This window comes from Xiphias gladius, chromosome 23 (genome assembly GCF_016859285.1).
Source record: "Xiphias gladius isolate SHS-SW01 ecotype Sanya breed wild chromosome 23, ASM1685928v1, whole genome shotgun sequence".
NCBI classification, from domain to species: Eukaryota; Metazoa; Chordata; class Actinopteri; order Istiophoriformes; family Xiphiidae; genus Xiphias; species Xiphias gladius.
In genome coordinates, this window is record NC_053422.1 from 9870001 (window position 1) to 9884216 (window position 14216).

The following is a 14216-nucleotide window of genomic DNA, read 5'->3' on the forward strand; positions in this document are numbered from 1 at the left end:
GGTGTAGTTGGAGATTTGGCTAGGGGCAGAGTCATCATATTATGACCCTGGTTAGTGGAATGGCTGAGATAGTATCTGTTTTCAGTGTGTTGTGGACTAATTCCTGTAATACAGTATGTAAATGTAGTCATATAGCTGATCATTACTACCTCTCAAACTTCACAGGTAGCAGGAAATTTTTAAATCACAAGGTGAATGTTGCCTTTATCTTCATCAGCTTTGCTCCAGACCTCTGAATTGCCAACAACATCTCAGATTTGTTCAGCAATTCAAATAGGTCTGGTATTCTGCCCATTGAAAGATGTTTCAGCCAGTTGGAGGAACAGTTGGCCAGTCATAGTTTAGTAGAACGGTTTAAGGATGGGGATATCATCTTCTTAGCTAATTAGCTACGTAGTTACATAAGGACCGAAAAAAGATTGCAAATCTGGATGAGATAGTTGCAATAATAATTGTAAGTCTGTTTTACAGGTGTTGGGAGTACTATTGCTTATGTGACAGAAGTTGTAAAAAGCCTTTTGTGGCTCCAGAGAAAGCTGTGGTTTTGGCTGAAGACTACAGTTTTGAAATTTTTAAAAATGTGGCGGTGTGGTGTCAGAAAAAATTAGCCTTTCAGACCTCTATAGGCTGCTCCTCATCTCTGCTTGAGGCTAGTGGCGTGAGAACACATTAGCTACTTCTAGCATAACACAAACCCGAATCTCCGACTGTACTGCAGTTGACATGCATTGTGGGCAATGTAGGCGTCGGTTTCTGACAAGGAAGAATAATTTGTGGAATAAAAAGACAATAACTCTGGTTCTGCTGCATTGATTTTGATCCCTTGTTTTGTTATCTATTGTGAATCATATATTTCTTTGAGCAAAATATTAAAGGAACTGATCTGAGCAACCAAGCTAGAGTTGATTGGTTAGGGCAAAACAAAACAAGAAACTGGCTAACATGATTAAAATGTCAGGCTTAATGAAGGAACTGAAATAAAATGGCAATTCAATCAGATTATCAGGCTATGTCTTTTATCAGCTGAGAGTAAAAATATTGTCACACAAGTCTGGGTTCTATCCACAAAACAATCACACCGATTCATCCTCTCGAGATTTTTTTTTTCTTTTGAATTTCTAATTACTGCAATTCAACCTCAATTGCAGCAATGTATCACTTTATCAACACAACATAAACTCTGAACAACTCAAACCTTCACTCTTTGGAGTTGTAACCACTGTGACAGGGTCCCAAGGAGTAAGATGAAAAATACATTGCGCTGTATTTAATCCCCTGAATCGATCCACTTCCTGCCGGGTCTATAGCAGTTTCTGATGCTTTTGTTCTGCTCTCATGCTGCAGTAAATAGCTCTACATATTTTAGTGCCCTATACAGCTTTTGCATGTTCATATTCATTCTTTGGATCTAATTAGTGAGCAGCCCGGTTAGAAATGTTTCTTCAGGGATATATGATTTTTATTTTGCTTATCTTAGGACAATTCTCTATAGTCTGCTGTGGTAGGATTCCTTCAATTTTTTCTTCCTGACTCATATGTTTTGGGATTACAGCAACATTGTCCGCTCATCATTTGACCATTCAGTGCTGCATTAGAGGCCTTCAAACCGTCCATAGCACAATGGAAAAACAATGCAAGGGGGTGTGTAAGTGAGGGCATTTTTCCACTGGGTGCAGGTAACGAAGATGAAATACAAACACACAAGCCCGGGATGAAGGCTTAAAATGCCTAGACAGCGGTTTATGTCCTTGTACTCTTCCAAGGTCTGATTGTACAGCTCTGGAAAGTTAATCACAGCAGCAATAAGTTTCTCCTCTATCTCAATGCTTGTCAGGTTGGCAGCAAATTTAGTACAGTGTTACAAGGTCCTACTGCAAGGTAATCTAGCTCATATGTGTAGCCAACACGGTGTTTTTCAATGGTCTCATTGAAATGGGTGAAGAAGCTTGAGCTTTGCAGGAGTGCTACTGTCGGTGTGACAGCTACCTTAGGCTGCGCTTTGGCATCCAAAACTCCAAAGATGGATTCAAAAGATGGACTTCATGGTGACTGCTTTTGTTCCATAGCTCTAAACATGACTGAGCACTATGGAAGTGGAGGCGTATTCAGGTTTTTAGCGGTGTGGGCTTCATTTTGTTCTCTTTTTTTTTTTTTTTTTTTTTTTTCAGGCTCAGAGATGAAGCCAAACTACTGCAACACCATCTTTTCCAGAGTGAAGTGGCCTGGTGCATGATACAGGCTGTTTTATGACTGCAACATCACAGGTACAATCTCTATGGCAGATAAGATCCACAATTTTCAAAGTTTAATAAGACAGTGATCTAACACTGCCTTATGTAGTGTATTTTTTCTTCAGGCCCTTGGTTTTATCAGTATGTCTCTCAGGAGAAGTTCCTGCTCTTAATTAAATGTTTAAAGAAATTTAACAATTTACCAATTATCAATCTTTCATTTTTGGTATTTCTCTCTCATCTTGCCTTTCTATAATTTTACAATTTCTAATAATTACTTTCAAATTTAACACTAAAGCACAGTGTTAATTAACCTTATAACTTAAGCAGGGAACACGTGGAGAAAAAAAAACTAAATCCTGCATGGGTTGAATAATCACTTCAAATTAGTTTAGTTCCTTCAAGTTTTTGTTGCTTGCTCTTTTTGTTATTCAGATGTTAGCACTTCTACCTATAAATTGACATTAGCCATTGAGCCTGCACAAACAGTTGTCATGTACTTATGGTTTGATGTCATGTTTTGTAAAAGATGTGAAGCGGTTTAATGTAAGTTGAAATTTCCTGTGCTAGAGAGTAGTACAAGGGAGGTAAAATAGTGCTTAAGGTGTTTTGCTTGCAGGATATGTTATTCTTTGTTGTCCCAGAGGCTCAGGTGCTGCTTGCCTCTCAGGTTATTAATACTGGAATCTGCCTTCAGATTCTGTAGCAGATAACAGCAGCGGGATCTCCTCTAATTGTCTGTTGCCCAAGAACTACTAACTACTGGAGATGTAGGCTGAATGTCAAATAGTTTTCTTCAACTAGAATGTGTGCCTGCATTTGGGCACATACACAAATTAGAGCCCTACTCATTTGAAAATACTGCAGTGTATTTTTCTGTCCATGGCATAATCATCAAACCTCTATTTTAATTTAGGAATTGAAAGCGTATCACCATAATATCTCTTAAAATGTTAACCTCATTTTAAAAAAATTCACCGTCAGGATGGCTTAACAATGGTTTATACCATTTAAAAATTGTAACCGAACAGGCAATACTGCTTTCCTGTGTCCTGTTTTGCAATTTTGAAATTCAACACAATTTTCTCCTAAACATCTGAGTCCGTGTGATGTGTATTCCAGTTGTGGCACATGCAATGGTGTCCATATGGATTGTATTTGTATATGGACTGTATGGGTGGACTTCGTGGGCTGCAGTTATTTAGATGGGGTGTCATATTTCAAGGTTTGTCTTGATCTTTTGCTTCTTTTTTTTTGTCAGCAGTTTTCCTGTTTTCAGCTCTTAAGGATTATGAAGATTATAAGATTATACATTTTCTTCATATTTATCATTTTATCTCTGTGTCTGACCATGATCTACCAAACCAACCAGTGTGTTGAAGGGAAAATAAACATTTGGGCAGCATTTCACAGTTAATGACCGTGCATCGGATGCCAATTCTCAACTCCTGTTCTCGTCCAAAACAATCAATCAAGTTAATTTGCAGAGGAGCTAGTGTCAACAATGGTTGTTGCTACCTGTTTCAAGCAAGATTCATTAATATGAGGTGTTATTCTCTTTCATAATCGTACCAAGAGAGAATTTGACAATATTAAGCACCAAAATGAGGAGGGACAGTTGTATTTTGCTATTGTGTGAAAGGTGTCTTGATAGCCTATAGTGTGTCATAACTATATAATGTGTGTTTACTTGAAAATTAATGTACTGTTTTCCATAACTGCAACAAATAATGATTGATAACCCTTTTGACATGGTCAGTCATAGCACCTGATTTTGCTTTGGAATTTTTTTCATATGTCCCTACCCTGAGTGAAAAATTGACCAAACATTACATTAAGCTCAAGTTTGTCTCTCTGTTGGTCTGTGGGTCAGTCATGACTTCTCTGTCTTGAGAGACAAAAGATTTTTTGTTTTTTAGTTTCTGTAACTTTTCAGCCAAGCCACACAGTGCAGTTATCTTGAATAGCTCAATCTGCCTTTACCAAAAACTTAAGAATGATTTATGTTGCCTTATTCTGAACTCCCAATATTAGCTGGTTGCTGATTAAGTCCTCATTCTAATTTTACACATATTAGATATCCATGTGATATTCAGTAGACGGTATAATGTCCTAGTTTAATGCCTAACATGAAAGCAAATGGGCCAAAGCTCCCATATTTAACTGGGCACAGAAGAATGTCTGTCACTACAGCTTTTGGGAAAAACTTTCAAGGTGAAAGATTGGATTAGAGCAGAGACTTTCTTCATTGTGCCAGTTGAGAGATTTGTGTCACAGCAAGAATCCTTTTGTCACTGCAAGATATTTTTGAGCTTCTGGTCATCGTGTCTCTAAAAACTCCCTCTAGAGCCAACTGTAAGATGTGATATGAGCTTTCTCTGTTCTCTTTAATCTAAATCATATTCGAAATACTGATTATATTGTCTTAGATTTTAGCTGACAGCAGCTTGCTCGAATCAGCACAGCAACTTGACCAAACACACAATACGAGATACTTGCTAGAGGAATATTCGTCAACCTCTTTCCGGATATTACTGAGAACGGCAATTTGATCTCTGAGCAACCCAAATTCTGTCTGTCTGTCTGAACTGGAGAGGATATTATCTGTTATTCAGTTACTAGTGCAGACATTTTACAGAGGAGGACAAGTCGCTGTCGATTTTCTATTTTAACTTACTGATGGAGTAATTTTCTGTCAAGTGGTATTTGCATTTTTCTATTGCTATTTTCCCTTTCCTGTCTGTTTTGCAAGGTCTACACTTGAATACACTACTATAAGAGGTGAAAGCATGCATTAAAGTGTGTAGGGGAAGTAAGAGTTGAGGATAACCGCTCTTTGCTCTAAAAGCTTATATCTCTTTCAACTGCATATGTGACAAAATAACACTTCTTTTCAATGATAGGGGCCAACATCTCCCTTTTGACACGTTTTTTGTTTAATTTGGAATCCCAATGGCTACCCAATGCCTCCATTAAGGATTTCTGACTGTGCAAACTGCAGACATATAATTTTAATGAAATAGCTACTCATTACTTAGGTGAATCAAAAATGTGGTGTCGTCTTGATAATGCTAAAACTAGGGAACATCTTGCAATGGGATCACACCAGCTGCGACGCCTGTCAACATGCTGACATTTCCGACCCATGAATACCCAGTAGTCATTACTACATTATTACAGGAGAACTCAGTACTCGTGGGTCAGAACACACCCATCTTTGAACTCAGCCTTCATTTTGATCTCAACTACACACCTGTAAAGTTTTTGACTCCATCTTCCACGATTGTGACGCTATCATGGCCAGAAAATATTGTAGTACTCTGCACCTAGTTTTACAGACTTTCAACTGTCAGGAAAACTGTCCATTTACAGCTTAATCAAGAAGAGAAACTATTTTCTTGCCGTCATTAATGGTTATTTTGTTTCTCTTTGTGGTCACTTTGTGTCTCTTTGTGGTCATTTTACATCTCTTTGTGTGCGTTTTGCACCTCTTTATGGTTGTTTTGCATCTCTTTCTGATCATTTTGTGTCTCTTTGGAATAGTTTTGCCTGTCTTTGTAGTCTTTGAACTGTGCTCTGTGACTTTCTAGCGAGAAATATCAGTCACTTCTTACAGAGGGGCCCCCTGACCCCTTTGGGTCCCTTGGCCTGTGCTCTGTAGGCCTGCTCAGTAATATATACATCAGTCCAGTCCACGTTAATTAATCAATTATATTACTGGGATTATACTATGTACAGCTGGGAAGTACTGAGAAAAATGTTGTTTAAATGACATTAAATTCATGTAGTTATTGGCCTTATGGTTTGTTCATTCTTCGACTTTGTAGGACCATGAAAAAGGTATGGAGTTGGATCTTTTGATGGATTAAAAAAGGTCTTAAAGGGTTTTAAATTTCATTTAGTGATCACTGCAGAAACCCTGAACAGGCAAACCAATAGTCAAGAGTTCTGAGTAGATATTTAAGTAGTTTTAGTTACTGATTGGTTGGAATTTTTAAGAGGTGTTTCAGTCAAGGGTGCTGGAAGTAGGAGGGAGCAAGGAGCCATTGGGCCCCCCACTTTACATCCCTGTCCCACATTCTTTTTAAGTCATAGATCACTGTATCCCTGTTTCAGTCTTTCCCGTCCACTCCGAGACAGTAGGTAAAATAAAGCAGGCAAATATAAAACAGGAAGCATATTTAAATTTTAATCCAATCAGGGAGAACATTTTGTAACGAGGGGGACTGACAGCAGCCAGGTGTGTCCAATAAGATGTTGAACTTGCAGGGAAAAGGGAGGGGATTGAAAGCGAATATGTTCACTGCTGGAGACCTCGTGCAACATGAGCGTGAGAAAGTCATTCAGGCAGAGAGAGTTTCAAAACCTACACTCTGTCTGCTTCACATCAGTACATGTGTTTTAGAAGTCTGTTTTGGAACTGGCACTGTGCAGGGAAATGACAGCTTTCTCTGATTTCTCCACATGCCAGTTACTCATTCTGATAATATAGCTGGTAGATTGTAAACTTAATTTTAACCACACATTTAACAAGATTTTGTGTGAAATCTGGGTGATATGAAATTAACAATAGCTTTAAAGTGGTGCAGCCAAATGAGAATAAAATGTTTGAAATGACATACAAAACAGGACTTGATGCTTTAGCCTTCTAATGACATAATTCATCTGTGTCTGCAAGCTTCTGGTGGTAATGTCCTATAGTTTTCAGATATTATAATTTACCTCTGCATGCTCAAATTCAGGCTTGGAGAGAACCTTAAACCAGCTCTGCGCCTCTCTCATGTTCAGCTGAGTATCTGGAGCCCTGTGCAGCACCGCGTTGCCTATCAAATTCACAATCTTGCGGCCAGCTGTTGGTGATGCCCCACAGATGCAGGCGGCAAGCCAGCGAGATGAGCGCCTTCCGCTGGTTGCCTGTGCGCCGGGTGTCGAGGTCTCTGCAGCAGCTGGAGGTGTGTGAGCTCAGCGGAGAGCCATGCAGTGAGCTCCATATACTTTAAAGTAAAGTAATGGCTTTGCTCAATACGGGTAACACACACTTTTTTGCCCCCCTCACCTCTGAAATAAATCCGGCACTCTTGGTCTCAGTAAAGTGTGAACCTGGTAGAATTACAGCATTTGTAACTGCCACGCATTGGTTTTATAGTAAAGATTCATAGAGAGAAGAAGAGTGTTTCTTAGGATTGTGGTTCATATTGTTAACTTCTCGTCCAAACCAACATGCCATTCACAGCAGCAGACCAATATTAGTACTCACCTTTGCTCCATGTGTGTGATGCGAAACACACATAAAGCACACACACACACACACACACACACACACACACACACACACACACACACACAGTCAGTAAATCAGCTCAACTTAGCTCCACCTGTTTTCCAGTGTTATAACTAGGCATTCTTTCACCTCTCTGCCTACAGCACAGAAGAGATGTGTTTGCCAGAATACTCAGCACCCTTTCACGTCAACTAATACAGCCTAATTTTTATGACGCTCAAAAACAACATATAAGCCTAGTTAAATTAATTCATAGCACTTAATCGGCTTGCACCAGCAGTAAATTTGGAACTAATTACTGAAACCAGTACTTTTGTGTCCATGTGAAGTTTTTTCTCCATTTCAAATTAACTTCATAAATATTTGTCATTGAGCTTTAACTCCTGTTTTTATCATCGTTACTGTCTGCTGCCTACTCCGGGCAAATGTCTATTTTGTTTGGATATATTGTCACTGCGGACTATGACAAATAAGTGGGCAAAATCACACAGTCTAAAAAGTAGCAAAGTCAACACTTCATTCAGTGAACACATCATCAAAATCTCTAATGTCTTTTTCTATTGCATTTTCTGCTACAGCAGTTTTGTGATGGTAGTAGCTAATTACAATATATTTGACTCATCTCTGCCTTCAGACGTTTGTATTTTCAAGAAGAAGGCTAGGGATTGGATGCCTAGTAGGCTGAAATGGCTGTTTAAACTGCTACACACACACACACACACACACACACACACACACACACTGACACGTTAATGCACATATAGTATCTGTAATAATCTGTAATGTTTTTTGAATCAGCATTTCTGACAATCAGCCACACTTTCCTTAAGTTATGCTCGAGGATATTTTTGGTCTCATTAAGGGAGAGTTTGTGAAGCTTCTACCTTAACAGTGAATAAGGAAGGAATGTGAGTGCAGGCTCCCTTTCAGTCAGAGAAACTCCGCACAAGTGGCTCCCAGCATAGTTGAGAGGAATTTCACACTGTAGACAAACATTGTTCACTCTGTGATGAACAATTAAAGGAATAGCTTGACATTTGAGGAATATACTTATTTGCTTTCTTGCCGAGAGTTAGATTGGGAGATTGAATTCGGTCTCATGCCTGTCTCTTCAAAATGAAGACAGGACACGGTCAGCTTAGCTTAGAATAAAGACTGGAAGTAGGGTGAAAGAACTAACTAAAACCGTCTTTCCAAAGGTAAAAAATTTGCCTACCAGCACCTCTAAAGCTCACTAATACAATAAATCTCGTTTGTTTAATGCATATGAAAACAAAACTTCTTGGCCAAGAAATAGTCTGGCACATAACCCTCTGTAAAACCACAAGTAGTTGTTTTTACACTTTGTTTTTGTTCAGCTTAAACAAGCTAGATATATTTTGTAAATCTTTGAGCTTTAAATTGGATTCACAGTCGAAACGACTCGATTTCCAACTGGAGTCCCCTCATAGGTACCTATGGTGTTGGTTGTGATTTATAGTTGAGAATTAGATTTCACCGGTTGATATCACCCATGCAATGCTAGACGCATATGTTGTATATGATCAGGCCGTATCATACTTCATATTCCTCACAAAAACTGTGTTTACATCCCATCATTTATGTTCGCTGTGTTCAGGGTCGTTCATTCATACAGAGCGGCGAATGCGATGAGCAGAACCTTTGCAATGTGATCACTTTGTTAGATGTCTCTAACTGAAAAGGAGAAGATCCATGAGTCTTTCTGTAACTTTTTTAATGTTAAAATTCAGTCACATTGGATTTAGAAGTTGTTTACCATGATGATTGCTTTTTCTTAAATTTGTTTAAAGTGATTTTACATATGAGTTGAGGCTCAGCTGCTAACAGCTGTGCTGTTAAGAAAATTGAATAAAGATGTATCTTTCTCAACTTCTCCATGTCACACTTCCGGGAGACTTGGGGGTCTTGAATGGAGCCAAGAGGCTGTTTGGAAGTTTTATTCACAATGAACGGAAGTCTGTCACAGCTCTATTTTCTATATGTATGAACGGGGGTTAACTCTTGGCAAGAGAGCAAATAACTGTATTTCTCAAATTGCTCAACTATTCCTCTAAGGTTTTTACTAAATCAAATATAATTTGGTGGATTTAAAGTGTTTTCACACAAAAAACACACTTTATTTATATTTATAGTGTTTTTCATTTTCTGTCTTGAGTTAAAATATTAAGCTATACATTTATTATTTCAGTAAAATACAGTACCCAGGGTGTGAAGTTGCAGCCTTTGGCAGTAATGCAGCTCCAAAAATCCGAGACACCAGATGTTTCTTATACATGAACTGAGACAAATAACATCCCAATGATGTGTGTGGCATGCAGATTCAGAATCTCAAGAGTGTGCACGTCTGATTGTTTTGTGCAAATATATCTGCAGTTTTTCCCATTAAAGGGTTTCTTTGTCAGTCACGTAGCAGAAAAACACAGTTCAAGATGTTCAGTATTTCCCACTTGTTTACTTTCGCTCATAATCTGTTGATAGTTCTTTTCGCAATCACAATATCACAGTCATGCCTATCAGTCTAAGCTGCATAATATGGGTGAGACTAAATGATTGTTATTGTTTGTAGTGAGATTGCAAAGTTCATGACATTAGATATTTGTACATCTCAAAGTTGAGTAACAGCACAGTCAGTCAGGGTTGTATGAACTGTGATAATGGGTCTGATATGTAATTTCTGAGTGATTCAAATTCTGTACTTTTATTGAATCTGTTAAACACAGTGACACATTAATTTCAATTGGTGACATGTTCATTACTGTGTGAAACGCTCTCTGAAATGAAATATTGGTGCCACCAAATTACGCGCTCGTGCCACTAATGGGAAAATGTCAGCTACAGCAGGAGCAAAAAATAGAGCTCTGTGGGGGTTTTTAGTTTAAGCAACCCGTTGCCAGGTTTAATTGCAGTGTGGTTTACTGCAAAACTGTAAGCTTACTACTTTTAGAATTTGACAAAGTTTTGCAGAGCAAATATAACAAAAAGTATAACACAAAGTCACACAAAGTGCCCACGTTTACTCACAAGTCATTAAACTAGATACACTGCTGGTTGTCCTATGTAGATTCTCACTTTTTTTAATGTGGGACAGCAACTTTGACAGCATGACAAATCAAACTCTGACATGAGCTTAATCAAAGGCTTTATTGTAGTCCTGTGCGACATCTAGAGTACATGTATATAGGCCACAGTGTTACATTAAGATGGGAAGAATATTTGTTTTGCATGTAAAGTTGTCATCTTGAAATATTGCTCTCAAGTGAAAGGTTTAATCAAATCAATTTACACATCTACACAAGTCACAGCAATGATATATAATTGTTTTATAAAACATGTATAATCCAGGTCGTGTTAAAAAATGAATTTCTTTTTGTTTCTCGAACACATTGAGAAGTTTCTGTTATGACTGAAGGAGCATACGGTAGCAGAGGAGGACATTGTCATTAGTTTACTCCTCTGGGAAAGCCATACAGGGAAAAAGAGAGGCAGTGGGTCATCACAGAGGTTCTTTTTATTTTTCTTGTTCACCATGGGAATGTCACAGAGAGTTGCTTCCCCTTTGGTCCCTGTCTCTCTGCTACTGGGCAGTCGTGGTGTAAATTATTGTCTGAGTATAAATAGGCTGACAGTCTGGCAGGGCCAGGTGGTCTAATCTGCCAGTTCGATGTCCTGGTCCCTGCCTGGCAAGGTAATGTGGCGGTTGTTTGTGCCCACAATAACATTGGCCTCAGTACCCACAGATGGGCTTGTTCTTGTATATTGATCAAAAGGTGGCCTCAGAGATAATTTTTTATTCCCTTATTCTTATACATAAGAGACATCTGTTCTTTTATTAAATGGTCGACATTATATATCGAATATATTACAGTGTGGCACAAAATGAGCATCACTTATTTTCACCTAGGTCTTGATATTTTGTGGAAATATGAACAAAAATGTATCAAAACAATTAGTTAATCTATAGAAAATTACTATTTTAATTGTGTATATTAATTTATTAATACTCATCAAGTAATTTTATGTTTTCTCAAATCTAAAAAAAAAATGTCAATAAATTGTCTAAGCAGTAAAAAAAAAAACTGAATAGCTATTGGTTTTCTACTGTTGTACAGACCTTGTGATATTTTTTACTGTTCTCTGATGTTTTGTTGACCAAATCATTAATTGAATATTTGAGAACATTACGTTATTATGAAAACCATTAGATGCAGCCCTATCGAAAGTTGAAAATAATTCCACGTTTGGGTTTTACATTGTGTCTTGAGGCCACTTTTGTTTTGATTCCCTTTTCACAAAAGACAAACTCTGCTTGTTGTTCTTATCAAAGTTAAAAACTACTACTTTTATCAGTTTGTCAGACTACCTCCAACCTTTATTTAGTGTTTTTTGCACTGTTGTAATTTATGTTTTAAGGAGAGAAACTGTTTTGCATCCAATTATGCGTCCTTGTATCCATTCTCTTGCCACCTGGAAACAGTATGGCTGCTGAATATTCAGCATAACAAGGTTTTCTCCCAAGTGTCAGTTTTGGAGCAGCAGCAGCAGCAATAACCATCATTACTGTGTGGGTACTATGAACTGTCTAACTCACTTTATCATTTTTGGATTTTTTGTCTCCATGGTGCACACGCATTTTTCCCCCCAAGCTTTTATGGAGTTTTGCATAAAATTAGTTTCTAAATAAGTAGTGTCTGATTAGCTTTTGGTCTCAACCTGCTGGAGTGCTTGGTATTGGCGCAACTGTTGATTGAGCTATTAGGGCTGTACAGCACTTTCATGAGAAATACTTCATGAAAATACAATAACTTTTATCAGTCATTTCCCCATTGTAACTAATGGTTTTTGGTAGCCATCCTAGTCTAACTTTTCCCTCGCATTCTATCTTGTCCCGGCGTTGTCTGTCTCCATCACTCCCGTCATCACTTTCCCCCATCTTTAGCTGTTTCTCATCAGAGGTGCCAACATGTCACCAGCAGTGCTAAAGTCTAATGGCTATGGGAACATTTTCTCTGACACCTGCAGCAAACATGAAGCCTGCTGGGCTGCTGGGAGAACAGAGGGAGGTTTATCTGGGATGGCAGGCCTTGCCTCCATCACTATGCCAATAGAGACAGCAGCACAGAGCTCGGCGCTTCACAGCCAGATAAGGCCCCCAGACAAAGAGGCACTGCAGCTAGACCCCATTCACTACAATGGAGGGGAGAAAACAAGATATATGACTAATAATCCTTGACAGTTTGTTCCAGTTAAATACTTTACTTTTAGCCTCTGAGTTAGTAGTCTGTGCAGTTTACTAAAGTGTAAGCTACATGTGTTAAAGGTAAAGTATTCTTTAATGCAAAACGGAAGTTCCTCAAAAAATCCAGCTCGTGGGAAAATGTTAAGGTTTAGCTAAATTTACATTTTGGTGGACCTGAATTCCAAGGATTAGTAGACCGAACTTGCATAGACCAGTAGACAGAACGTACAGTTGATAGTAATCTTGTGTAAGCATGTGTAGGAAATGAGTTAGGTTAAATTGCCCTGTCAGGCACCAAGGTCAAAAAGGTTGTACATATAATCACCACATATTAACTGCCTAATTAGCATTTTTCTTTAGCATTTTTCATTTTATGCAATGATGTATATGGCCTCTCGCTATACATTAATGGTCACATTAATATGTACATGTAACAGGGCTACAGATCATAATTCAGAATAAGTGTGGGTGATTGTGTTTTAATTTTGCGTTTTCCAAAAGTAGATTGGTGGGTTAAGCCACCTCGAAGAAGAACTTCATGTATAACCGGTTTCTTAAGTTGAATTTATAGTTCTGTTTCTGTGGTTACAGTGGCTGTGTTTTTTTTTTTTTTTTTTTTTTTTTTACGGTGGGGACGATAAGAACTGTGACTGGCTGCTTGTGTTATCCCCTGCAAGTTTCTGATGACGGTAGCAGGTGTTAAGATTGTTGTTGAAGACACCATGAATCAAGGTTGACGAAACTGGCTCCTTAATCTGCTTTTTTTTCAGTAACACACATCTAACAAAGCCATCTCCACTGCAAACTCTCTGCTAACTGTGATTGTAGCTGTCTATCACAGTGACTGAAACAAAGTAATTACGACACTAGAAGGTAATAGTCTCAGTTAGTTAGTTAGTAATTAGACAAGGTTGTTGTTTCCCATATGAATGAAAGTATGTAAACACTTTTACTGTATGGAATGTAATTAAAGCACGATACAGGTGGATCATGTACAATATTCTGTCTAGTCATCTGGTGTAATATCAACAGGTGAGATCCGAAGCTGAACTATAAATCAAAGCACATGCTGTAGGTATCTACCAGCATGACTCCAGTTACTGGTTCTGTCAAGTATGAATCCAGCCTTAAGAGTCAGCTTTTAGTTTAATGCTATTTTAGAGCCCTCTCCTCTATGTGAAGATAACGTTTAAGCAATTTGACACTGTTTTGTGCTGCAGTTAAATCTTAAGGAGATACTACTACACTCTTGATATATAAAAAAAAAAAAAAAAAAAAAAAATATATATATATATATATATATATATATATATATATATATATATATATATATATATATATAAATATATATATATATATATAGAGATATATATATATATTTATATATATATATATATATATATATATATATATATATATATATATAAATATATATAGATATATATAT

At 37.7% G+C, this 14216-nt stretch overlaps 1 protein-coding gene across 4 annotated transcripts in view; it reads left to right on the forward strand.

The window, feature by feature from the left end:
* The window catches only part of LOC120785145 (ecto-NOX disulfide-thiol exchanger 2-like), a 184935-nt gene that overhangs the window by 14274 nt on the left and 156445 nt on the right, over positions 1–14216 (forward strand). The window contains exon 2 of one of the 4 annotated variants that reach the window (XM_040119561.1): positions 2169–2264. The exons of 2 other annotated variants lie outside the window; for them this stretch is intronic. In XM_040119561.1, the coding sequence (XP_039975495.1) occupies positions 2247–2264 (18 nt within the window). In that variant the 5' untranslated portion in view covers positions 2169–2246. Of the gene's footprint in view, positions 1–2168; positions 2265–14216 lie in introns of those variants that run through there. One more of the 4 variants, XM_040119563.1, reaches the window with a different exon arrangement.